The 26,702-nt window shown below is 50.5% G+C and overlaps 2 protein-coding genes across 4 annotated transcripts; both read left to right on the plus strand.

The window, feature by feature from the left end:
- Positions 1 to 350: 350 nt before the first annotated feature.
- On the plus strand, positions 351 to 4,895 carry LOC119338039 (E3 ubiquitin-protein ligase DA2L-like). Its single transcript, XM_037610329.1, has 8 exons — positions 351 to 972; positions 1,103 to 1,154; positions 1,234 to 1,279; positions 1,419 to 1,500; positions 1,597 to 1,753; positions 1,847 to 1,940; positions 3,118 to 3,184; positions 4,005 to 4,895. The coding sequence occupies exons 1-8, from the start codon at positions 775 to 777 to the stop codon at positions 4,566 to 4,568; spliced, it is 1,260 nt and encodes a 419-aa protein (XP_037466226.1). The 5' UTR covers positions 351 to 774; the 3' UTR covers positions 4,569 to 4,895.
- Positions 4,896 to 13,644: 8,749 nt separating this feature from the next.
- LOC119337013 (protein IQ-DOMAIN 1-like) lies at positions 13,645 to 17,412 on the plus strand. Of its 3 annotated transcripts, none has more exons than XM_037609117.1 (6): positions 13,645 to 13,968; positions 14,657 to 14,815; positions 15,878 to 16,018; positions 16,122 to 16,349; positions 16,475 to 16,588; positions 16,714 to 17,412. In XM_037609117.1, exons 2-6 carry the CDS (start codon positions 14,741 to 14,743, stop codon positions 17,134 to 17,136), a joined length of 981 nt encoding a protein of 326 aa, XP_037465014.1. In that variant the 5' UTR covers positions 13,645 to 13,968; positions 14,657 to 14,740; the 3' UTR covers positions 17,137 to 17,412. The 3 variants fall into 3 exon arrangements, with proteins under 3 accessions (XP_037465014.1, XP_037465012.1, XP_037465013.1); XM_037609115.1 differs by having other exon boundaries at positions 13,646 to 13,968; positions 15,875 to 16,018; XM_037609116.1 differs by lacking the exon at positions 13,645 to 13,968 and adding an exon at positions 14,037 to 14,189 and having other exon boundaries at positions 15,875 to 16,018.
- Positions 17,413 to 26,702: the final 9,290 nt, after the last annotated feature.

Consider the following 26,702-nt stretch of genomic DNA (forward strand, 5'->3'; position numbering starts at 1 on the left):
ACATGCACGGTCGAACACGTCCGCACCCGCTCCACCGGAAAAAGGCGGTGCTACTGCTAGTGCTACGAATATAGTAAAGCCATGCGGAGCTGCTAAACCCAGAGGGAGCGACCCACACCACCCGTCAAAATCAAAATCTAATCAAACCACAACCCCCCGATGGAGCACACAAACACGAGCCGACTTGATTATCAATCAATCAATCAATCAATCGCTTGCGGGGTTGGTTCTCTCCCTCCCTCCCTCCCAAGTTCCCAGCCCGCCGCCGGTGGCCAGCGGAACCTCGCCGCTGTACGCTTCCAATCGTCGCGTCGCGCGCCGCGCTGGCCCCACCCGCAGCGAGGTTTAACAAGACACGAAGGGATAAAAGCAGCAGCAGGGGGAGAGAGAGACGCGCAAGCCAGGGACAGGCAGAGAGAGGTCGTGTGCTACGTGTAGCCAGGAACCCAATCCATCCATCCACCCGGATCAGAGAGAGAGGTTGGGGAGCATATGCGTGCGCCTTCCGCTCCGGCTGACTGACACACCCACCCCAGCCCAGCCAGGGAGATCGTTCCTACTCGTACCACGACAGGCGACAAATCTTCCCTCCCACTGCCGTCTCTCCTTCCCTGTCGTCCTCCTCGTCGGCCCTGTGGCCGTGGGGGTTAAGGCCTGAAGGGGGTGGGTAGGTGCGGGCCGGCTACTGTTGCGGTTTTACTATTTATTATCAAGTCCACGGGTCGCCGCCCGCCTGCCTTGCCTTGCCTTGCCGAGGAGAGGGAGCGAGGGGGGATGGGGAACCGGGTCGGGGGGCGGCGGCGGCGCCCGCCGGTGGACGAGCGCTACACGGCGCCGCAGGGGCTGTACCCGCACCCGGACATCGACCTCAAGAAGCTGCGCCGCCTCATCCTCGAGGCCAAGCTCGCGCCCTGCCACCCGGGCACCGACGACCCCAGGCCCGACCTCGACGAGTGCCCAATCTGCTTCCTGGTCAGTCAGTCCTCCTTTCAACCCCCGCCTTTCCCCCAATCGCAACCGAGTTTCTTCTTCTGCTGCCCAACGGATCCGTAGATGCAGAATTCTGACTAGTAGAGCTTCTCCCCCCTTCCTGCGCCTGCAGTTCTATCCCAGCCTCAACCGCTCCAAGTGCTGCGCCAAGGGGATTTGCACCGGTGAGTTAATTTCAGGCGGATGTCTTCTTCCTTGAGAACTCGCATGGTGTCTGACTTGCTCTGGCCTCCGTGCCTGCAGAGTGCTTCCTCCAGATGAAGTCGCCCACCTCCTGCCGGCCCACACAGTATCCTACCATCGGTTCTTCCTACGATAGTACATGCTGTCCAGGGCTGTTTTTTGTTCTGGTGTCACAGTTATGTGCACCACACCACACCCGATGGCAAATTATTGTTTAGTTGTCGTTCCTTAACTTCTAATATAAGGTGTCCGTACTGCAAGATGCTGAACTACGCCGTGGAGTACCGCGGCGTCAAGACGAAAGAGGAGAAGGGCGTCGAGCAGATTGTGAGTGGCTCTACTAAAACTGTTGTCCAGGGGTGTCTGCTTTCGTTTCTATGCTAGTTTTGCTATAATTGGGCGGTGCTCGGAAATCGTGTGTAGGAGGAGCAGAGGGTGATCGAGGCGCAGATCAGGATGCGGCATCAGGAGCTCCAGGACGACGCCGAGCGGCTCAAGAACAAGCAGGTTGCTGCTTCGACCGACGAAGTAACAACCGCACGAGTTGAGTCCTGCGATACCGGTGGCACATCCACCCCAGGTCTGTAGATTGCCATAGGGCTATCTGCTTCTCTCTCTGTTTTTTGTTTGTTGCGAAGCAATTGCTGACTGGCAATGTCCATGTTGTTGATAGCTGCAAGCGGTGCCCAAGGCAATGATGCGGCCACAGGTCAAGTACAGCATTCGGAGCTGCTATTGAAGAATGCTGAACGCTTAAGGCAGATGCGGTATGTACTGGCTAACCTTTTTCTGCCTTCTATCCTGCTCAAGTCATGTGACTATGGTTGCATCAATCAATTGTAGATTACTTGTGCTTTCTAGATAAAACTCAGTTGAAGTACTGTAACTGTTGTTGCTTCATTGGTTTGGACCCTCGCTGAAAGTTTTGTGCGCAAAGTAATTAATCCTCAGTTGCACCTAATTGGGGAATTCGATAACTTACCACCTGTACTTATCTGTAATCAAAGTGTCCTTACTTATCCCCCATTAGAAAATGTGACGGCTTACTATATGTAAATTCTGATAGAATTTTGTGGATTCTCTCCACCTGCTACAAAAGTAATGGTCTGTCTCGCAATTAATAAGTAACAGGATGTGTCAGCTAGATACTTATATGTTGCCATGTTTGTTGTCAAGTAAGGTCTTGGCAGTACCATGGATGCAATATAGCTATCAGTTTAAGATTTCTGTCTGCTCTTTTCTGTAGCAGTTTGTTGAACATCTTCTAGATGCCCTTGGCACCTTGATCATGCTGCTCTTTACTTGAAGCTAAATGGTTGTTGCATGATCAATTAATACACCCAACTCTTGGTGTACCTTAGCTAAGCACTACATATATATGTATTGCTGCCTTTGACTTTTCTAGAAGATTTAATTGTATTTAAACAATATGAGAATCTCTGCCTGATTTCATTACTAGGAAATATAATGATAGGACATCCATCTTGATCTGAAAAGAAGATTTGACTACTGTTTGTTTTGAACTCACCCCTATCTGAGGGTTCTTTATGGGAATATCGTGGAAGCATCTATTGCTTGGTAGACTTTCCTTTCCAGGAAAGGTCTGTTGAGTCTGACATGCGCCTTCTTTAAGGATCAATATATATGGCTTGAAAACAGAATTGTACTGTTTTTCACCCATTCCTTAGGCCCTATTAGGCAATAAGTTAATCCCTTTTCTGAGCATTTTAGTTGTTTTGCTTTAGTTTTCATTAGCTCTTTGTCATTTTGAGGAGTTAGAATCGAAGCCATCTAAGCAGTGTTCCCGTCTTGGGAAACCATAAGAAAAGATGTGCTGGTTAAAAGTTAAAACGCACTTGCTGCCATCCTGTTTCCTCGTACTAACTGTATTCATCTATATAGTATTGTTGTAATGTTATTATTGATGAATTCCTTAAAATGCAGGGATAATAATTTCGATATGGATCTTGAAGAAGTTATGCTTATGGAAGCGATTTGGCTTTCTGTGCAAGTATGTTAAGATATTGCTGAATGAGACCTCTTGCCAAACGTATTTTCCAATACTGTTAATCTATATAACTTCTTTTTTTCATCCTTTTCTTAAAGAGCTCATCTGTTATGTTTCAAAAAGGTGTATACAGGGATAGGTCACATTTTCCTGCCACATCACTTAAAAAGTTAAAATGAAAATTTGAAGGGTAGTTTGTAAGCATGCTGATTGTGTGAATTCTTATTAATACGGCTTACCCATACTAGCTACCTGTTTTGCTGTTTACCATCTCCATCCACATAATAGCTGCTTTTCATTAATCATCATATGTCCTATCGTTGGTCATCAGTCGGTTCAATGTCCTTTTGAGTTACAGGCAAATTAACTTAGAACTTGCTTATTCACATAAATCTGAATTTGTTGCTCATCACTTGATATGTGAACCTGCATGTGTTACCTCAAAAATTTGTGCATGATGATCATTGTCATGTCTGCGGGTAGCCAGGGTAGTTGGCTTCCATCCGTAGAATTGTATAGGGTTTTCAAGGAATAAAACACCATTAGATTGATTCGCAGACACTGCTAATTAACTTAGAACTTGCTTGTTCACATAAATCTAAATTTGCTGCTCAACACTTGATATGTCATGAACCTACTTTAAAAGTTATGCATGCCGATCATTGTCATGTCTGCAGGTAGCCAGGGTAGGTGGCTTCTATCAGTAGAATTGTATAGAGCTTCCAAGGAATAAAAAACCATTAGACTTATTGGTAGACACTGCTTGTCGTGTCAATGGTGGAAAGGGCAGTACTAATCATCTTACTAAAATTACCATGAACAGGATCAGGAAGCCTTAGGAAATCCAGGGAGCATAGGTGCTGTGCCACCAACACTTCCTCTAAGATGCTACGATGCATCTGGGGCCGCTTCAGCAGAAGCAGCTCCATCCGGTGGATTCGCCTGCGCGGTCGCGGCCCTAGCGGAGCAACAACACATGCTTGGAGACCCTTCCAGCGCAGCCACCTGCCAAACATCAAGACACGACATTCTCAGCAGGTCACAGAGGTCCTTCACGGAGGACCTGAGCATAGCCGGGAGCAGTTCCTCGGCCACCAGGGTCGAGGAACCATCAAACGGCAGAACGCCGCAGGCAAGAGACGGCGCGGACTACTCCAACAACGACGGGTGGTCGGAGGCGGCCGAGGCCAGCACCAGCTGCGCCGGCTCCGACATTACGGTAGAGGCCGGGGCCGCCAGTCTGGCGGCGGCTGCTTCGGACGTGTCTAGCATCGGTTCGGGCAACGTCCCCGACAGCTTTGAGGAGCAGATGATGCTGGCCATGGCGCTCTCGCTGGTCGACGCCCGGGGGGTCGGAGGCTCTCCTCCAGGGATAGCTTGGCGGTAGCCGCTTTGCCCCCTCCTATTTATTTGTTTCGGCTGGCTGGTGTTGTTCCTAGGTTTCTTCCTCTTGTGTGACATAAAAGGCATAGGATTTTAGGTGGGGGCGGGTAAACGAAGATTGGCTCTGGATGTTGTGAAATTGTGAATAGTGACTGGTGGGATAAATCTGCATATTTGCAGTTGGTGCTTGGCTATTTTTGTTGTTTCTTTTGGTTTCTTGTTTAATGTAGCAGAAAGCCTGTGAGGCAGACCTTGTGCCTGCCTGCATGGCTAGATTTGTGCCGTTGACGATGCAGAAATTGTGTAAATGGAGAAAGTGCCTCTCTGTTCATGTTGTGGCCTGTGGGTGCTCTAAATTACTGTCTGACGGCTAAATTACTCCCCTAGGTCACATGTTTTGTCAGTGCTTATTACTCCTTCGGTCTCAAAATGTAAGACATTTTTTGGTACTATCTTTTTTGGGCTGTCAGTGGTTATTACTGTATCAGTCTCCCATATGCTCAGCTGAAACCGGAGGTGCAGGCTCAGGCCAACTCCACCGCGCGACCCTATCCTGTCCGCCCCCGTCCGTTTAGGGTAAAAGGGACAAACGAGACGGCCCAGCGCGTGGGCGCAAACGGACTTTTGTCCGCTTTGTGTCCGCTTTCCACCCATCAGCGGCCCAAGTTTGTGCCGCTTTTGGGGTGAAACGGACACCACGCGGACGCGCGGGTCGTCTGCGCGTGTCCTCCCCTGGCCCGCCCGTTGGTGGCACAGGACGAGCCTTTTTCTATCCGCCCCCCTCCCTCCCTCCGGCCGCATCCACTTCACTCTTTCCCTCTCTTCCCCTCGCCGCCGCCGGCCGCCCGCTGCCATTGCAGCCGTGCAACTCGGACGCGCGCTTGCCCAGCCCCTTCCTCTCGTCGCCGCCGAGCTACCCAAGCACGGCCACCTTGTTTGCGCACCCCCTGGCCGGATTTGGGGCGGATCCGGTCGGTCTTGAGCTCGCCCGGCTGTGGGAGGCCGGACCGCGCCATGGACTGGCCGGGAACCTCGCCGGAAGGCCCTTGCAGGGCCGCAAGGCCACATGCAGGAAGTGGCTCGTCCTCTAGCCGCTCGGATCTGCACCGTCGGTGGCCCGCCGGCAGATACGCGAATGGCGGCCGGCCGGGCTCGGTGCTTGCCCAAAAGCTCGTCGACGCAACGTTGCCCCTCATCAAGTGCGACCACTGCCCAAGGGTGGTCGTGCGCCGCGTGTCTACAACGCCGGAGCATCCCGGATGGGTGTTCATCAAGTGCTTAAACGATGGGGTATGTGCTCTTTTAGCTTCGGTTTGTGCTCTTGGATTAGACTAGTGGTGCTAACGTTAAGTTTTATTGTGTAGAACGGATGCAAGTTTTGGTATTGGGAAGAAGAATACATCGATATGTTGATAGAGCGAAATGTATTGCATGTTCGTGCACTTTTAGTTAGCCTAGAGGCTTTAGATGAGACAAGTGCAATTGTTGCTAGATTAGAGGCTAGGCACGATACTATGTGCGAAGAAGTAACAAGGCACGATACTATGTGTGAGGAAGCAAGGTCGACTTCTGGCTTGAAGAAGAAAGGAGGATGCAACGTCGTGCCTCCTCCACAAATCAACAATGAGTGATCGAGAAGGCCCTAACCCAACTCAAGGGAGCAGTTATGGAAGTTGGGTATCTTCTCAAATGTATTCTTGTGGTTCTTGTTTTCTTTGGCCTTACTTTACTAGTCAAATTGTGATGATGTATTGTCATGTACCAAAAATGAATGATAAAAAAAGTTTAAGGACTTGCAAAGAAATATACGCGAACAGGATGGGTCCAGACACGATTCCAAATCCCTACCCAAATGGACAAAATCCGGATAAAACGGACGTCCGTTTGGAGTCGCGCGGTGAAATTGGCCTCGGTACCATGGCGGAATCCTTATGGCTGGCGCCGCCCATGTCAGAGCCAGAAACTGGGGCGGCTTGTACTAGGATGTGGACGGGCTCAGTCAGTGCAGTCGGGGCCGCACACCAGCTGTTCAGCACGGGACGCAACATATCACAATTCACAACCCATCAGCAGCTGCATTTCTGTCTGCACTGCAACTGTGCAACAGCAGATCACTAGCATTTGTATCTCGCTCGGGAGAGGACAGCCAGACCCTTGCAGTAGTCTACGCTGGTGTATGCTTTGGGCTAGGCCGGACCTTGCAGTCTGGATTTCTATTCTAGCCCAGTCTGCTAAGAGCAGCTCCGCGGTCTCTATATTGCACAGGAAGCGCATTGCATAATTATTTGGAGGGTGTGGAGCTAAGGCGCAAACTCAAAATCTCTATATTCTCTCCTTCAAATTCCATCTGCCTTGTGGTATCCACTCCTTGATGCCTTGTTCGGTTGCGTGTGAATCCGAGTGGATTGAAGGGGTTTGACGGGGATTTAAACCTCTTAGAAGTCAAAGTACAAAATCAATCCTTGCCGACCCCCTCCAATCCTCCTGGGGAGAGGATTAACCGAGTAAATTGTAAAAACCCACCATAATTGTGGACCCTAAATCAAAAAACCACCACGTTTCAATTTTTTTGCAAAAACATACCGGCATTGTGCTGCCAGTTTACCGAAAGCACTGATCAATCGATTAGTGCCGCTTGACGCTGAATCTGACAGGTGGATCCCATTGTCAGATCAACGTGGCACAAGGCTAAACAGGGCGTGAGGAGACGGACGTTAGGTGACCCGGTCAACCCCTGCTCTGTCTCAGTAATTTCCACAAACACCTAGCAGGCATCCCACCGGCCGCCCAGCTCACCAGTGGCAGGAGCACAACGCCGTCGCCGGCGGTCCAGGAATGCGTCCAGGGCGACCGAGTGTGAGGTGGCGCGGCCGAGCGATGGAGGTCGAGCAGAGAGGTTGCGCCACACCAGGGCGTGCACGGCAGTCGGGGCACGGGGCGGAGCTTGAGCCCGTGCTTTCAGCCATGGCGCTCGGAAGGCCGCAGGGCGACCAATAGAGGAAGCGGGCAAGGGGGAAACTAGGGGAGAGGAGGTGGCCTTGATCTGGGAGCTCGACGGCGAGGTAGGAGGAGTCAGGGAAGCAGCGGCAGCAGAAAATTTCATCAACGACGGCGTCCGGTCGGAGATGAAGAAAGGAGGGAGTCATCCTGGAGTCGCTTTGCTCCAGTTACTTCAGCAAACCATTTCAGCGCGGGATGGGGAGGACGAAGGACATGGCGGCCTCTCGAGGATGCTCCGGTGGCCGCGTGGACAAGCGTCAGCGCACGCTCGGGCTTGAGGTGGCCGGCGTGGAGGAGGCTGACTAGAGCGGCGCCGTGAACGGAGTCGAGGTAGGCGAGGGTCAGCGACACGCTAGCACTGGTGGTGGATGGCTTCCCAGTGGCGGCGCCCATGGCACGGTGGTGGACGGCTTCTTCCCGGCGGCGTTGCGCGTTGCGCGGTGGTCGACAAGCTCGGGAGGCAGCGCGCGCTGGAGCAGAGAGGGACGAGGCGGTGGCTCACGAGCAGGCCGATGGCTGGAGCCGGTGGTGCGCCGGTCGGATGCGGATGCACCTTCTTTTCCCCCGGCAGAGCTTATGGGCAAGGAAGAACTACAGAGGCTGACGTGTGGGTCCCGTGTTCAGCTTATTGTACAGGCTAAACACCGTGAGATTTTGGTGTCACGTCAGCACTGACAACGGGACACCAGTCAGATTTAGCATCAACAAGTGTTGATCTGATCGATTAGAGCTTTCTGCAAACTGTCACCTAGAAACACGATGTTTTTTGAAAAAAAAAACATGGTGGTCTTTTTGATTTAAGGTCCACAATTGTGATGGTTTTTTGTAATTTACTCGGATTAACCGAACAAGCCGTGATGGGATATCATTTTTCCTCAACCTCCCTTCCAGCCCTCCGCGGGGTGAAGCACGTGAAGTTACGGTTTTGCTGGATGGAATGCATCAAAAGTTAGTCCTAAGGCCAAATATGGGGTAGACATTTATTTTGACATAAAAGGTTATAATACTAAGAATCGTAAAGAGTATACATCCGTAATGAGGATGATCTCTGAAAAATGAAAGAGCGATGAAGACTCCATCCGGAAGCCGACATTCATGCTGAATCCTTGGCCACCAAAATCAACTTCCGGTAAAATTACAATGGAATCCCACACTCGAGTTTGACGGACGGGGGACATTTATATTTTCTCAATTTATGACCATAAGCATTGGGTTCCATTCTATTATTATTATCTGGCGATAATCAGGAGCAAGCAACGCGTTTTATTCGGTTGTGCGGCCGACAAATGAATCGTCTGTATCCAACCTTTCCCTCTCTCAGGTACTAGTATATCATTTCATACCCTGACAGAAGTACTAGTATATCATTTGAATTTCGCCTTCTATATTGCCGCTCACGCCCACATGATTCGCAATCGCAAATGGAGGTACATTGTTGGAGTAATCAAACCATATATATTTCGTCAAGCTGCTGCGCGCGTCGTCATGCTGGCCTGTCGTCGCGCTCGCTCCGTTTCCTTATGATGAATATTCTGTTGCAAGTAGTATCTGCATATATATCTTTCCAGTTCATGTATGCAACGGTCGACTTGTCGCCATGATTTGAGGTAGCAACAGCTAGCTAATCCGAAAAAAAATATCCGGTGGATGCTGTGCATCCACTGATCCCCTAGCATCTTAAGAAAATGATTGGTTGCAGCGTCGTTTATTAAGACGAAACAATCAAATTATTGTCTGCAACTCAAAAAAATAATTCAAATAAGCGTGTGTATACATACTAATTATCATAGTTAGATGTTAATTAAGCAATGGATGCTCATGCAATTATCAGTTAGTTCCAAGCCCATCAACCGACGGCGCACGCCGACGTGCAAAGATCTCGACGGTGATTAGCCGTCTGTCGGATCATAATCCAGGTCATCATCATCGAACAGTTCTATAATATGACCCGCGGTTTCGGTACTGTGCGAGCCCCAGTTGTTGCATTGCAGACGCCACGAAAGAAGGTGACATGGCTTTCAAGCTGGCAAATGATCAGACAGCCGTGGATCGGTTCGAAAAAACACAGCCGAAAAGTGCAACGCATGTACAGTTGAATTCAATCAGTGCGCAACTAGATCAAATTAATTGACAAATTCGGAGGAAATAGTATTATTGTGCGTCTACTAACTTGACGTTTCTGGAAGAAAAAAACACATCAGATTAATGTTGTTTAGGTGCTCTAAAAAACCATCTTGATTGGACCCATCAGTCTTCCCGACTGATCCTAATGGGTACCTTGATCATTCGATGCGTTGCATTCAGGTGAGTACGCGCGTACACATCCATCGGACAATCTCACATTACCTTGCATTGCACTACACACATGCATGTATGACATATGAATCTAAACGTAGCAATCATCACCCATAACAATCATTGTACACGCGGCGATCTCGACGGCCTGTCTCCACGATGGCAAGCAGCCACCAGCAGCAAATCATGCAGCCAAATTATCATTCTAGGCCCAAATTGGCTTGTATATTTATTTGGTCGTTGGTTGTAACTTGGGTTGCATTTGAGTTTAATTTACTCACTCAACAGAACATACAGAAAGTGTACGTATCGTAGAGTTGTTAAGTAGTTTTTTTTAGAATATAATACTGTACTTGTTAGGTTTTTTTGCGTAAAATAACGCTACTCCACTTGTTAGTTGGTTGCCACTTGGTTCAATTTCTTGAGCAAATATTTTTGAGTAAATTTCACTTCCCATAGTGTTAACCTTGTGACAATGTTTACCCAATTACAAAAAAATTGCACACTATCACTTGGTATGACCTTGTGATGGCTTCTATCAGTTTTACCAAAGAAATTCTCCAAACCAACAAAGTGGAACCATGCGCGACAATTACCAGGCAGCTGACTAGGCATGGAACTCAAGCCCGTATTCGCTGCGGGAATAGTGTGGTGCAGCTTTGCCAAAATTGACACATTTGTTAGTGAATTTGATTAAATCCGACATGAATTAGTGTATACACATCCTTAACGAGTATTCATCCAAGCCGTCTAAGTTAATCCAGTTTTTGTTTTAAGGAAGAAAGTGATATTGAGTAAAAAACCTCCACATTGTCGCAAATAAGGGGTAAAATATGGCAAACTTTTTGTAGTTGAATAAAACATTGTTACAATGTTCTCTCGCAAAGCCTTACCCCTCTTAACCTCCGTCTGCGAGCCCGTGGATTTGCCTCCCCTCTGCTAGCCGTTCTGGCGGCCGGTAGGGGGGGGGGGGATTCTGCTGCCTCGCTTCAGCTTGTAGATAAGTTAGGGTTTTAGTCTTGCAGGGGCAGTGCTCGGGTAGATGGCGACGCTTCATCTTCGAGTAAGTCTTCCAGGCTCCGATCCTCCATGAGTTGTCCGTCAGGATGGATTGGATGGAGCTCTGGCGTAGATTTCTGTTGGCTCCTCGTGGCGGCGAGGTTAGTGTTTCTTGCCGTGTGTACGCCATGATGAGATTTGGTTTCAGGTTCTTCAAATATTGATTCAAAGGCGACGAATGTGGCTCCGGGGCGTTGGCCTTAGGGGGACGTGTACAGAGACTTTTCGACTGTCATCGACAAGGTCAGACCAGCTTCGATATGGGAGGGGAGACAGTGGTGATTCGGCGGCTCGTTCGGGGCGGCAATAGTGGTCATTCATGATTCATGGACCTCGATGTATTTTATTTCCGACGAACCTTTTTCTAACACGATACAATCACAATTGATGACATACACACACCCCATGAACGTACACACGCATACCTATGAGCACATCCGAAATATTGAGCGGGCACAACATCTTATAATTGACGAAGTCATTGTAGGCACGCCGCTCAAACCATTTGAGTTACACTCAGTTCGCACGATCCTTTATAACAGATATGAACCCTTTTTGCAAAATAAATTGTCACAATCGTTGTAAGTACTCCCTCTGTAAATAAATATAAGATCATTTAGATCAGTACTTTAGTAATTAAAATGCTTTTATATTTTTTTACGGAGGGAGTAGGCGAGTAGCAGGTAGAAAACCGGAAAAGTCTGCATGGACAAATATTCTGAAAAGGAGACAAGTGAGGCCACAAAGATCGACCTACAATGAAAAGGAGGAAACGGCGCTTCGACACCAATTTCATCTAGTAACCAATGCGTACAATCCGACAAGTATATTGGCATTACTTGCATCGATTGCGGGCAATTGTCACGCCTCCCTCAAGCACTCTTCAAGAGTCTGTTAATTGTACTTATTGCCTCCAAGCTAGTTACACTCTAGTTTAATTCTGCTTATGTAAAAGTGTTGGTTTTGTGTATGTAAAAGTTTAGTTGGATTTTTGGTTCCAAGCTCAAATCACCGCATGAACAGTGAAATTCAAAAAAATAATAGTTGACCCAAATTTTAAAATATCATTTTTTTTGTCGATGAACATCCATAAATGTTCAAACACCATGTAGAATTTCACCTAGAAAAGACATCCGCGGAGGCCTGTAAAAAAATACCTTCCTAAATTGCACAACCCTTTTCACATTTCTTTGTCACGACGTTACTATTCGCGTCCCCACAAAACGCTTTTGTATAAACTCTTGCGGTTATCGTGTCGTTTCTCCGAAATCACTAAAACAATGCCGGGTTTGCAAAACTGCAAAAAGGAGAAGGAAAAAAACCAAGCAAAATCATATATCATTATTTGATTTATTATTTTTTTGCAAGAAAACTTTTGATCTATTCATCTTCAATCATGTCAGCACAACGAACACCAGAAATAATAAAAATTGCATTCAAATTCGTAGACCATCTAAACCTAGCGACGGCTACACGCACTGAAGCGAGCCGAAGGCGCGTCGCTGTCATCGCCCGGAGCCGGACAAAACTTGTGGTAGTAAACAGTCGAGAGGTCGTTGTGCTAAGGCTTCATTGGACCAACACACCAGAACATCAACGGCCACCGGTGAAGAGTAGACATATTTTGCGTACAAAATAGGCATGGCTAGATCATGAGTTTTATACAGGCTTGAGACAGATGGAGTAGAATATGTGTGTACTGGAGGCGGAGGGGAGGAGGGTGGCATGGCAAACGTGCGACCAACCACGCATCGCATCCGGGCGGGGCGGGGTGAGTGAGTGGCACGCGCGGTGAGACCAGGCCAGACGGTCCGTCCCTTCCGGATCGGCTCCCCGGTCGCTTTTGGAGCCAGCCAAGCCACGCCACCACGCGCACGGTAGGAGAGAGGGAGAGCAACGCCAACGTACCAACCGTTGGGATCCAACGTGCTCAGCTCTCCTCATCTTATCCACCCTACTCCAGACTTCCTCCTGCCAAAACACTAGCATAGGATTCTACAACTACTAAAGAGAAAAAAGAATCACATAGCTTGGTAACCTATGAAAAAGGGCAGTCTTGTATGTGTGTGGGAGAGATACTTCCAAACAAACAACCTGCTCCGAGCCGGATTATCCACCTTGGATCCGTCAATTTGTTTCTTTATTTATTAATCTCCGAATGCAACTTTGACCACCACTAATTTTTACCATATAAATATAACAGTGAAGATTGATTAAATATAAAGTTAAAAAACCATCATTTACCACACGAATATAACAGTGAAGATCGATTAAATATGACCACACAATTTTCGTCCCGATTTTTGCAATTTAGGGCGGCGGGGGGAGATCTTCTCCCTCAGTCGAAGTTTCGAGGGGTGTGTGTGTGTGTGTGTGTTTGCACGTGCACAGAAAACACGCACATGCCCTACAAACCCGTAGAGAGGGAGTGTTTACATCAAGAATTTCATTTTTAACCTAGTAGTACAAGCCGCCGGACAACAAATATATAGCCACAGAAGATCCTTGGCTGGCCTTCAAAGTCAGAACGAAAGTTACCCCTTGTCCCCCACTCTCACTGACAGCAAGATCACTAGATCAGGACAAAATAAATATTTAAAACTAGTACTAGTGGTAGTAGGGCGATAAACTCCACCGCAATAAAAGCATTTCACACTGCAATAAACTACTCCTAGAAAAAGAGAAGCAAGTCAGCAGAGCCATCAAAGGGGAGGTGGTGGTGGAGCACACTGGCAGCCAGCCTCCCTCCCTTGATCTCAATCTCAACTTACACCCAACGCCAACTCCAACTCCAACTCCAACTCCAAGGCAAGGGCAGAGAAGGAGAGCAGAACCCTGCACCTTTCCACCTTCCCTCTCCCCCGTCCCCCACGCGACCGCACAGGGTGCAGGACGAGGAGGAGGACGGGATCCGTCCGTTGCTTCCCACGGCCGCCTCCGCTCCGTGGCCTCCACCGCGCCCGCCGTCCGTCCCCGAAAGCAACGCCTGATCGGATTCGGGGGTCGACTGCTGCCGCTGGTCCGCGACGGCCACCACCGACCTGCAGCAGGTACCACCCCTACTACTTCTCGGGGCCCTGCTCTCGTCTCCGCTCCTCTCTTCTTTCCCCTGCTTCTCGGGCGCTCCTCCTCCCTGTTTGTTTGGTGGCCTCGTCTCTGCCCCGTCCTACACGCCCTGCGTGCGTGCGTGCGTGCAAATGGGGGAAGCGGCGGGCTGGGCGAGAGTCATGCGTCCGATTTGATGCGATTTGGTTCTCAAGAACTTGGTCAGGTGAGAGGAGGAAGAAAGCCCCAACCTTTCTTGCCGGACCCCGAGAGATTTCCGTGGGTGGGTGGGTGGGTTCTTCTCGGGTTCTGTTCTGATTTGCTGCCCCTGTCAATTGTTTTATTATTCCAGTTGACCCGCCATTCTCGTTCAATTTGTAAGAGTGTACGGTTTACTTGAGATTTTAGGGAATAAAAGGGTTCAATTTCTCTGTTTCCCATGTTTCTGTTGCTGCTGATGCATGCTTCTAGTAGTAATTCAGAAACCCTGAGATTCAGAATAAGACACTGAACTTGTTCATCAGCTCTAGTAGCAGTTTCCATCCAAGCCATGTTTGTCTTCCTACAATAGAATAAGTGAATGCCCATTCAAGCTACGCATGTTGCACCATCTTGGAGGTGCTGTGACTTTTTTGTCTCACCCCAAAATAAATCCTGCATAATTTACTCTCCTTTCCCTTTCATGTGATCCAGGCAAGGGAATTTTCAAAGGAGGAATCTGAAGAACACGCAAACTTGGTCTCCTGAGCTGAACTCCTGGTCGACGAAGAAGCAGCCATGGGGTCCGGGGACTGGTTCAAGACCATCATCAGCAAGAAGAAGTCGAAACGGGGCAAGTCAAAGCACGCAAAGGTACCCCCTGCCTCCACCCACATCATCCTGCTTTTATTTTTCTTTACCACACTTTGGAGAAGAGAAGAAGGAATATTACCACCAATCTTTAAATCCCCCTTTACCACAAACTCCCAAGCCCTGCACACCTGACTCATCACCCCCTTGCATGCCTTCTAAGCAACCTCAGATGAAAGAAAAAGATGCCATCGATTTCATTCCGTCATTATTCAGTAGCAAGGGCCAGGACAGACAAACACCTCTTGCCGCTGCAACTTGGTGACTTGTCGCTGTGGCCATCATAATGGAGGAAAGTAAGAAAGGTTTGGTTTGTTTGCCGATGGCAATAATGGGAAAGGTGTCATCGATGCTGACTTGTAGCACAGTTTGTCTGTCGAGGTGGGTGCTGGCTTGGATTTTGGGATGGGAACTCCTGCTTGCCTGCCTGCGTGTCTTGCGTAGTTTTGGTCAGCTACTGATATCTGCATCTGACCTTGCCCGCTGGCTTCAGGACGCCTGAAATCGTCAGCTTGGGTGTTGGATTCTGTGATAAACATCGAAATGTTTCTCTTTGGTAGCTGAGTTGTGTCATCTGTGTTTGACCTTTTGTGTGAGTTGGTAAGCTACTGAATTCAGAGACTTGTTATGGTGTTTAACAAATCTCACGTTTGGACATGGTAATTGGACTGGTCTGTGAAAGTAACCTGACTGCTGAAATGGGTCCATTTAAAAAAAGACTTGACTGTTGAATTGGTCCTCTATAACTTCCTTTTTCTGCCGCGTCGATTCGATATGCCGACTGGCCTAACATCCCTTGACTCCTTCCTTGTGGTGCAAAATAGGTGGTCTAAATTAGAATGAACTCTGCCACAAATTTGCTGTTCTGGTAAACGCCACTGACTACATTCCATTGTGGTCAACATTGACAATGAAACTTTTGTTGCTGTTCTATTTGTCATACCAGCTACAGTCCTGTTATTGGTTTTTACCTGGACATCTGAACATCCTCCGATGAATTAAGCCATAAACATTTACAAAAGATTAAATTGCATTCATCCTGACATGCTTCCTTTTACATAGAAGGTTGCTGCGCAACGCAATGGAGCCAACCTGCCGCAGCAAAAGCCCAGCAACGCTCCTTCTTCCAGCAGCGACCCTGAAGACAATGCAGCGCTGGAGGACTGGGCGGCTACCCGGATCCAGAACGCGTTTCGGCGCCACAAGGTAAGATTGATAATTTCCTGCAGCAGCTTCAGTTTTGACCCGTTGATTGGGTGAATAGCTAACGGATCGCGTTTTTCGCTGGATAATCGTCGCTTTGATGCAGGCAAGGAGGACGCTCCGTTGCCTGAGGGGAGTTAAAAGACTGCGCATTGTTGGCCAGAGCAATCCGGTTACCAAGCAGACCAGTGCCACATTGAGCTACATACAGTCTTGGAACAAGTTGCAGGCTGAGCTAAGAAACCGGCGCGCTTTCATGGTCACTGAAGGGCGCAACAGGAAGAAGAAGCAAGAGAACCAAGTCAAGCTTGACGCGAAGCTCCAAAATTTGCAGGTAAGTTCTCTTCCTTGCACTGACTTTGTTTTGTCATCAGAAAGATGCTCACTGGCTAACCTTACCAAAGACAGCAATGAGAGTTCATTTGCACTTAATTATGCTCATCGGTATGTTTTTATCAGGTTGCATGGAATGGAGGCTCCAACACCATGGATGAAATAGTTGCCAGGATACATCTAAGGGAAGAAGCAGCAGTGAAGCGTGAGCGAGCCATGGCCTATGCGTTTAACCATCAGGTTCATACTAGCTACTTAAACTCACATCACATCTCATTATTTTGCAACAGTTCATGCCTAAAGATTGTAACAACTTCTCTATATGTATTTCACTGATATAAACCATATGTTCTGTCCGTTTGCAGTGGAGGGCAAAGTCTGCCACAAGCCAAGGGAACTTCAACTATGGGGTCGGGAACGGCGGCTGGGGCTGGAGCTGGATGGACCGCTGGATCGCTGCACGACCATGGGAGCCCCGATCCATGGTCACGCCTGAAAACCCAAAGAAGGGACAATCAAAGAAGGACAACACCAGCACAAACCAGTCAGCTCTGAAGCTACAAGGCGCAATCAGTCTAAGCAACAACACCAGTGACCGGAAAGTTCCCAAGAAGAAGTCATCCCCATCTCCTGACAAGAAGAAACCGGTAGCGAGAACAGAGCAGAAACCGGTAGCGAAAACAGAGCAGAAACCAAAGGCGGCCGGCCCTCCCAAGGCGAAGTCGAAGGACATGAAGAGGAACCAAGAGAAGCAGCAGCAACCCGCGGTTTCTGCGATCACTGCTTGAAACCCGCGGCGGAAAGGTTACCCGACGCTGTATGATACATCCTGTGAAGTTTCTCTTTTCTTTTACACTCTTATGTGGTTTGTCTCTTACATTGCTGTTTTATCGGAACAAGAAGTGACCAATGTAGAATGTGTTTGGTTTGCGCGATTGCACACATACCTAATGAGAGTGGTTTTTGGTTAGGACTAGGATCTCTGCTGTGCGCATTGTGTGCGGGTGTGTAATATCTCTGTCTGCTGGGCTAAAATGGTTCTGTTGGAACAAAAATTCGAGTTCCATCTCTGCTCATGACAAAATTTTAACTTCTTGGTTGTAAGTGTGTAACATATTGTTGTAGGTGACCATATATCAGACAAAGGACTGAAGGTGCCGGGGGCATGATTCTGCTGATAAACCTTTGCTAAGCAGCACAAGTCTTCAAATTCAAACTGCGTCTGCTTACATTCTCATATAATCTGATTAAACCAGCTTGCATATACCTAGAGCATTTGGAATTTTCTCTTCTTTCCAGAGTTTGCACGCGCCCGTGATGCACCGGCCCTAGGGAAGAACCACCGTGCAGCTTTGTACTTTCCCGGCGAACCACCGACGGGGCGTTGAAACAGCACCTTCTGCTCCTCCATGGAATACACACCCCAAGTGCTGTGGCTGTCCGAGTGTTCGTCGAGCTCGCGCACAAAGTAGATGCAGTTGCCCCTGCACCCTGGCGTCTCGGATGCGTGCACCGCGAACGATGATTGCTCGCTAACGAACAGCGCCCGGTCATTGGCGAGCCTCTCCACTTTCACCCACCGTGTCACCTTGAGATCCAGCGTGTACACCTCGAAGCCACCGATGGATTTGGGGCATCCGGGTTCTTGTGGTGCGAGCACCAGACCGACGAAGATGACCTCCCCTTCTGACACGAGCAGGTGGGCGTAGGGGATCGGGGAGTACTGCTTGAGAATGCTCGGCGCACCGAGCTTCTTGAGCCCCCATGGCAGCGGCCCACGCCGGTCGACAATGTAGGTGAAGCCGTTGTAATCCATGGCGTAGAAGATGCCATCGGCGTAGGCCACAAAGCCGCCGTAACCCATGAACACTTCGGGCCGGAGGAGCTTCTCCTCGAACCACCGCTCCTCCTCGCACCACAGCAGAGAGATACTCCCAAGACACTCGGTAACGAACAACGCGTTGGCGCCAGCAGCAGCCCTCAGCTGGGGTTCCACCTCAAACCTTCGCCGGGGGCCATACATCTCGATGCTCTGGAGCGTGCCGGTAACGGGGTTGACGAGGACGACGCGGTTTTCCTCCACGAAGGAGAAGTCGCCGGAGGGCAAGGCGCCGGACAACTCTATACCCGTCGCGTGGCTGAACGCGGCGGGCAAGCGGGCGGGCATCACCGGCACCGGCGACTCCTCTTGGTCGATCGGCAAGGAGAAGATGGCGCCGCGGCGGCGCTGGCTGCTCGAGCAGGTACTGCGTGTGGGCCCGAGCGGGACCTCGAGCGCCAACAGGTGCGGGGTGGGTCTCGCGAGCCGCTCGGAGATGGTCGCCGCCCACGACTTGCAGACGGTGGCGGAGCGCACCGACTCTAGCAGGCTGATGCGGCAGAGGATCTCCTCCGTGAGGTGGAAAGGAAGGCCGCCGATGGTTCCGCTCGCCGCGTCGCCGTCGGCGGGTTCGTGCTGGTCGCCGATCTTGCCGGTCAGGGTTGCTGTGGGTTTGATCGGCTCCATATGGGGGCGTAGACGCGGCGAGGGGGCGGAGAAGAGACCGGGGCCGGAGGCGAGGGAAGTGGTAGGGGATCGGGGAGGTTGGGACTTGGGAGCCAGGGTTTGGAGCGGTGACATCACCTATGTTTTTTCGTTTTTTCTTCACGCTTTTATTTTGGTTTTTGCATGGCTTTTTTCCTATTGTTTATATTTCGAAAAATTGTAACTATGTGTACGAAAAGACACTTTACATTTTTTTTGAAATATGCTAATCATGCATTTGAAAGTGTTAAACATGTATATAAAAATATATTTTTTACGAGTATACTTTCAATCTATTCAACTTCAATCATGGCAGTACAACGAAAACCAGAAATAATAAAAATTACATCCAGATCCGTAGACCACCTAGCGACGACTACAAGCACTGAAGCGAGCCGAAGGCGCGCCGCCGTTATCATCCCTCCCTCGCCGGAGCCGGGCAAAACTTGTTGTAGTAGACAGTCGGGAGGTCGTCGTGCTAAGGCCCCATAGGACCAGCGCACCAGAACAGCAACCGCCGCCGTTGAGGAGTAGCGTAGATCGGAAGTGTTAGACTGTATATTGTACGACAACTGTATTTGTACCTGTATTGTACCTCTTGGTACCTTATATAAAGTGATAGGCCACCCACCAGATGCATTGAGCCAGTTTCCACCAAATCATAATTTCAACATGGTATCAGACTAGGTCACGCAAAACCCTAGCCGCCGCTCCCTGTCCTTGGTTGCCGCCGCCGCCCTTCTTCGTTGCCGCGCCGCCACCAAGATCGCCATGAGCTCCTCCTCCGCTGCCCTGTCTGCCACCGCGCCTGTGGCGTCGCCCTTCATCCCGCCGCAGCTTGCCGCGATCCTCGCCGCCAGCACCACCAGCCACATGGCCGCATCTACTACCTCGCGCCCTCTGTACCTTGGATCCTCGCAGTTCGCTCCAGGCTTCTTCCCGTCGCTGCCGTCATCTGCATCGGCGTCGATCGCGTCGTTTGGCGCGGCGCCACCCCCGGCCCCCTCGGCTCCCTCCGCCTCGTCGTCCCTCGGTCTCCCTGAGACCGTGACGCGGCCCGTCCACGACACCGCGGCTGACTTCGTCGCTCCTGCTGGATCCCCGGTTGCCGATGGCCTGGGTCATGGTCCTTACCAGCTTACGCACCTGATCACGGTGCGCCTCACGCAAGATAACTACCTGTACTGGTGGGCGCAGATCCTACCGCTCCTTCGCAGTCGTCATCTCGAAGGCTACGTCGACGGGAGCCTTCTGTGCCCGCCCCGCCTCATCCCTGCGGTCACGGCCGCCGGCGCCCGTGTCTCCGCCGAGAATCCGGCGTACCGCGCCTGGGTTGCACAGGACCAGGCCATCCTGTCCGCGCTTCAGTCCTCCCTGACGGAAGGCGTTGCTGGACTCGTGGTGTTCGCTGCAACATCCCTCGATGTCTGGGCGACAATGGCGGATAGCTTCTCGGCTCACTCCTCGGCTCGCGCGTCGGCCCTTCGTCAACAGCTCCTTGAGTGCAAAAAGCTCGACTCCTCGGCGCACGTCTACTTCAACAAAATCAAGACGATCGCCGACACCCTGTCCGCGATCGGGGAGCCGCTTCGGGATATAGAGTTCACAGACTTCGTTCTTCGGGGTCTCAACCAAGATTACGATAATCTGGTTGAAGCAGTGCGGGGCCATGAGTCGCCTCTGTCCTCACGGGACCTGTATGCGCGTCTCCTCTCCGCCGAGCAACGCATTGACGCTCGGCATGCCGCGATGCAGCTGAACGATCCTCAGGCACATGCTGCGTATCGTGGTGCTGCCAATGGTGGCCATCGCCAACCTCGCCCTCCTGCTGGCCCGAACACGGGAGGTGGTGGTCGCCAGCCTCCTCCATCGCCGCAGTCCCGTGGCCCTCCTATCTCCACGAATCGCCGTGGCCGGCCAATGTTGATTGCCAGCTCTGTGGCATCCATGGGCATTATGCCTCAAAGTGCCACCGTCGCTTCAAACGGGACTTTCTTGGCATTGGCAACGACGGGCGCGGCAACGAGAAGCAAGCCGCCATCGCCGAACAGAGTTTCGCCAGCCATCTCAGCGGTACCCATCCCGGCAGTGGTGGGTACACCCCGTCGTATCCAATCGACCCCGCCTGGTACTTCGACACGGGTGCCACAGAGCACATGACCAATGAGGCTGGTCATCTTCAGGCGCAGGAGCCCTACCGTGGCCGTGATAAGGTCCGCACTGCTGATGGTTCAGGTATGCCCATTACTCATGTTGGTCAGGCATCCCTCTTGTCTAGTTCCTCTCGTCGTCTTCGCCTTCGTAATGTCCTTCATGTTCCACATGTCACTCGTCCATTACTATCTGTTCGTAAGTTTACTTATGATAATGATGTGTTTTGTGAATTTCATCCGTTTCATCTCTTCGTTAAGGATCGAGCCACACGGGAGGTTCTGCTTAGAGGTCGCATCCATCAGGGCATGTATGCGTTGGAGGCGCCATCTCTTCCGGAGGCCTTCACCGCCGTTCGCACGTCGACGTCTCATTGGCATGCTCGGCTTGGGCATCCTGCGTCTCCCATAGTTAGTCATGTTTTGCATCGACATGAACTTCCTACGTCGTCTAGTTCCAAAGATTTGTCAGTTTGTGATGCTTGTCAACAAGGGAAAAGTCATCAGTTACCGTTTGTGTCTTCATCTCGAGTTGTTACTACTCCATTAGAACTTGTGTTTTCGGACGTATGGGGCCCTGCCCAAACATCTTTCAGTGGTCATAAATATTATGTCAGTTTCATTGATGCCTACAGTCGCTTTACGTGGCTTTATCTTCTCAAAAGCAAAGCTGATGTGTTTAATGTGTTTTTACAATTTCAATTGCATGTTGAGAGACTCCTACAACATAAGATCATTCATGTTCAGTCTGATTGGGTGGGTGAATACCGCAACCTCAATTCATTCTTTAATAAGCTTGGGATATCTCATCGTGTTTCTTGCCCACATACACATCAGCAGAATGGTACCGTTGAGCGCAAGCATCGTCACATAGTTGAAGCTGGCCTTACACTTCTTGCTCATGCCTCCGTGCCGTTCCGGTTTTGGAGTGATGCTTTTACCACTGCTTGTTTCTTGATTAATCGAACTCCTACTCGAGTATTAAAAATGAAGACACCACTTGAACTGTTGTTTAATGAACTTCCTGACTATACTTTCCTCAAAGTTTTTGGCTGTGCTTGTTGGCTGCACCTTGGGCCCTACAACAGTCGCAAGCTTGAGTTTCGCTCCAAAAAGCGCGTCTTCCTTGGGTATAGTGCTCTTCACAAAGGTTACAAATGTCTTCATGTTCCTACAAATAGAGTCTATATCTCCCGTGATGTCGTGTTTGATGAAAATCTGTTTCCTTTTTCGAATATGCCATCTTCCCCAACATTGTCATCACCCACTCATATATCTTATGTTTCGCCTGATCAACTTGAGGATGTTGCATATTCGCCTGTGCTATTACCTAACCACGGTGCAGGTACTGGGCGTGGCGCTCGTCTCGAGCTTCTTGATGAACAGGAGTCGCCCCAACCTGCTTCTGCTGCCTCCGACATTGATCGCTGCATGGGACATGCAGTGGGCGCTCGTCCCGAGTGATGAGGATATGTACCTAGGGTAGGGTCATAGACCTATCTAGGATACCATGCCCAAGGACATCCTTAGACGAAGCCACCTTCCAGTCGACCAAGAGAGACTCCACTCGACCGGCTAGAAGACACTCGACAAACCTGAAGACACTCGACCATCAAGACCCACTCGACCATCAGGAATCCAGGATCTACTCTGCATCCAAACGGTCTGTAATTAAGTAGTCTTAATGGTCATGATGACACTTTAAGTAGGGCGTTACCAGTAACGCCCGGCCTTAATGTACTTTAATCCTCTGCTACGTGGGATGGCTGGGGTCCTGGCGTCCTCTATATAAGCCACCCCCTCCACTGGTAGAAGGGTTCGCACCCCTGTAACTCTTATACACAGAAACCAGTCGACCGCCTCCGGGCTCCGAGACGTAGGGCTATTACTTCCTCCGAGAAGGGCCTGAACTCGTTAAACACTCGTGTGTACAACTACTCCATAGCTAGGATCTTGCCTCTCCATACCCACCCCCCATTCTACTGTCAGGCTTAGAACCACGACAGTTGGCGCCCACCTTGGGGCAGGTGTCTTAGCGACTTTTTGGAGAAGTTGTAATTTGTCCGATCGCCTTCATCATGGTTTCTGGCGGAGCTCTGGTCGAGGGCCGCGAGATTCGTCTCGGTGCGCTCGCTTTCATCGCCGACGACTCCGCTTGGCTCCAGGAGGCACCACTCGACATCGACGCGCTCCCCGTCCGCGGGGCGACGCACTTTCAGGCGTGCCTCCACGGCGTCCTACTGCGGCAGCCGTCGACCCCATACTGGTCGACTCCTGCGCCGTCCACCCACCGTGTCTCCCGCCAGCGCAAGCGCTCCGGTCGGTCGAGGCTTCAGCATTGGGTGAGACACGCAGTGGCTCGCCAATCGGCCACCACCCAAGTCGCGACAATCGAGCCCGACGAATCTCTCTATGGCCTGTTCGATCTGTCAACTAGCACCGTAGAGACTGCATCTGAGTGTGACAGCAGTGATCTAGCGGCGGAGGTCCTGATGGTCAACGGGCCTCGTAGCCCTCCCGGTTTTCCCCGCGTCGACGGGATGGACGATGGAGGCCACCCCGCTCAGGCCCACGAAGAATATCAGCCCGAGCCGCTCACTTCTCAGCAAAGGGAAGATCTTCGTCGCCGGAACATGGATGCCCACTCCTGAAGCTCAAGCTTTGGAAGAGGCGCGTTTGGCCAACTTGGCTGAACGCAATCGACTGGAGAATCTCCAGCGAGCACTTGACGAGCGTGCGCGTCAACGAGTACCTGACTCCAGTCGACGTCAGCTCTTTCCGCAACCGACTCAGGTATACCGAACCCCGATTCAGAATTTAGCAGCTGCAGCCCGTATAGCAGAGTCAATTCAGCCCTCTCAGTCAGAGGCTGGAAGAGGCTTGTTGCAAATCAGAGATTTGCTCCGGGCGGCAGGAGATCAGAATTCAGCTATGTCACAATCGCGCAACAGGATTCACAGTCGATCCGTCGCTGCGAATACTATTCAGTCGGCTCACAGCCCAAGGTCGCCTCCGAGGCGCGCGGGACATGATGGCCGGCGTGATCATTATGATGACCGATTCGACCGTGATGATAGGCGTCGAGCGCCCACTCCTCTGAGAAGTGGGTCTAACGCCCACCGGCAGCAAGATGACAGGCGCCAGCTCAGCATTGGGGGAAGAGCTCCGGTCGACCCCAGGGAACCAGGCTTTGACGCGAGATCCATCATCGTGCAAGGTTTGGTCGACCGGAACAGAGCTCATAGAGGTGGCCATGACAGAGATGCGCCCACCAGCAGCCGAGTCCATGTTTCAGGTCCAGAATGCTTTAGCAGAGCCATCAGAGCCGCAGTGATACCTCCCAACTTCAGGTTAGCGACTGGGGTAAGTAAGTTCACCGGAGAGTCAAAGCCTGAAACCTGGCTGGAGGACTACCGAGTGGCGGTACAGATTGGTGGCGGTAATGATGAGGTGGCCATGAAGCATTTGCCACTCATGCTAGAGGGTTTGGCTAGAGCGTGGTTGAATCAGTTAGCTCCTAGCAGCATTTACACCTGGCAAGATCTTTCCCGAGTGTTCGTCAGGACGTTCGAAGGAACTTGCAGGCGACCGGCCGGATTGACGGAGTTGCAAGTCTGCGTACAAAAGTCGAGTGAAACATTGAGAGATTACATCCAGAGATGGACCACTTTGCATCATACCGTGGAGAATGTGTCAGACCATCAAGCGGTCTGCGCTTTCAAGGATGGCATCAAGAACAGAGAGTTGAGCTTAAAATTTGGTCGAACCGGAGATATGACCTTGAGTCGAATGATGGATATTGCCACCAAATACGCTAACGGCGAAGAAGAGGACAGGCTCCGGAGTGGCAAGTATAAGCCGAGTCAATCGGAAAAAGGGAATTCCAGTCGGAAGCAGAAGCGGAAGGCCGAGCCAGCTGCTCCTGGAGAGGCTCTGGCCGTGACTCAGGGCAAATTCAAAGGGAAGCCCAAAGGTTCTTGGAACCCCAAGAAGGTAAAGGATAAAGAGGGGAACGACGTGATGGATCTACCGTCTCACATCCACATGAATAAAGACGAAGAGGGAAACTTCGTCTACCCGAAACATACCACTCGCCAGTGTCGGCTTCTAATTCAGCAGTTCCAAGGAAAACAACCCAAGGACAAAGAGAAGGAGTCAGACAAGGCCGAGGACAAGGAGGACAGTGATGGAGGTTACCCTCATGTCAATTCCACTCTGATGATTTTTGCTGATGTAGAGAGCAAGAGTCGACTGAAAGTGATCAAGCGAGAGGTAAATATGGTCGCCCCGGTGACGCCAAGCTATCTGAAATGGTCACAAACTCCCATTACCTTCGACCAGTCTGATCACCCTACTCACATTGCCACCCCCGGGAGGCAAGGGCTGGTGGTCGACCCAGTCCTCGAAGGCACTCGACTGACGAAGGTGTTGATGGATGGCGGCAGTGGATTGAATATATTGTATGCGGAGACGCTCAAGGGAATGGGCATTCCGATGTCCAAACTCAGCTCCAGCAACATGAGTTTTCACGGAGTCATCCCTGGAAAGAAGGCCGAGTCACTCGGTCAAATAGCTCTGGATGTAGTGTTCGGCGATTCGAAACATTTCCGTAAAGAGAAGCTGACATTTGAAGTCGTGGATTTCCAGAGCGCCTACCACGCTATTTTGGGGAGACCAGCCTACGCCCGCTTCATGGCTCGACCATGTTATGTGTATCTCAAGCTAAAGATGCCTGGCCCCAAAGGAGTGATCACTATCACCGACAGTCAAAAGAAGGCAGAAGAGTGTTTCCAGAAGGCTCGAAGATTGCGGATGACCAGATAACAGTGGTAGAGCTGGAAGGGTACAAGAAAAATGCAGATCCGAGTGATTTACTGCGGGCCAAGAAACCTACCACAGAATCAGCATTCCAGTCGTCAGGGGAGACGAAGCCAGTTCACATCCACCCGACTGACCCAAACGCAGCTCCGACCCACATTTCCACAACACTCGACTCTAAATAGGAAGAAGCGCTCATCCAGTTCCTCCGTGAGAACTGGGACATCTTTGCATGGAAGCTAGCTGACATGCCGGGTGTTCCCAGGGGGCTGGCTGAGCATCGCCTTAGAGTCGACTCAAAAGCAAAACCTGTTAAAGAACATCTTCGACGGTCCGCCGTTCAGAAGAAAAAAGCCATTGGCGAGGAGGTGGCTCGACTCCTTGCAGCATAGTTTATCCAAGAGGTGTACCACCCCGAGTGGCTCGCCAATGTCGTCATGGTCCCCAAGAAGGACAACTCACTGCGCATGTGCATCGATTTCAAACATATCAATCGGGCCTGTCCGAAAGATCATTTTCCTCTCCCTCCCATCGACCAAATTGTCGACTCGACTGCGGGATGTGAGAGATTGTCTTTTTTAGATGCTTATTCCGGGTATCATCAGATCCGTCTGTATGGACCTGACAAAATAAAAACAGCTTTCATCACCCCATTCGGGTGCTTCTGCTATATCACCATGCCATTCGGTCTCAAGAATGCCGGAGCCACGTTCATGAGAATGATTCAAAAGTGTTTACTCACTCAAATTAGTCAGAACGTAGAAGCGTACATGGATGATATCGTGGTCAAGTCACGAAAGGGTTCCGACCTGTTGACTAACCTAGCTGAAACATTTGCCAATCTTAGGAGGTATGATATCAA

Source organism: Triticum dicoccoides, chromosome 7B, assembly GCF_002162155.2.
Source record: "Triticum dicoccoides isolate Atlit2015 ecotype Zavitan chromosome 7B, WEW_v2.0, whole genome shotgun sequence".
Classification (NCBI taxonomy): domain Eukaryota; kingdom Viridiplantae; phylum Streptophyta; class Magnoliopsida; order Poales; family Poaceae; genus Triticum; species Triticum dicoccoides.

What these genes read in the sequence shown, in the direction of transcription:
- LOC119337013 (XM_037609115.1), top strand. Translation starts at nt 14,741, where the DNA reads ATGGGGTCCGGGGACTGGTTCAAGACCATCATCAGCAAGAAGAAGTCG. An exon ending in GCAAGTCAAAGCACGCAAAG is followed by an intron (nt 14,816 to 15,874) that starts GTACCCCCTGCC and finishes CCTTTTACATAG; the next exon opens with AAGGTTGCTGCGCAACGCAA. An exon ending in CGAAGCTCCAAAATTTGCAG is followed by an intron (nt 16,350 to 16,474) that starts GTAAGTTCTCTT and finishes TGTTTTTATCAG; the next exon opens with GTTGCATGGAATGGAGGCTC.
- LOC119338039 (XM_037610329.1), top strand. Translation starts at nt 775, where the DNA reads ATGGGGAACCGGGTCGGGGGGCGGCGGCGGCGCCCGCCGGTGGACGAG. An exon ending in ACCTCCTGCCGGCCCACACA is followed by an intron (nt 1,280 to 1,418) that starts GTATCCTACCAT and finishes TTCTAATATAAG; the next exon opens with GTGTCCGTACTGCAAGATGC. An exon ending in CGGTGGCACATCCACCCCAG is followed by an intron (nt 1,754 to 1,846) that starts GTCTGTAGATTG and finishes TGTTGTTGATAG; the next exon opens with CTGCAAGCGGTGCCCAAGGC.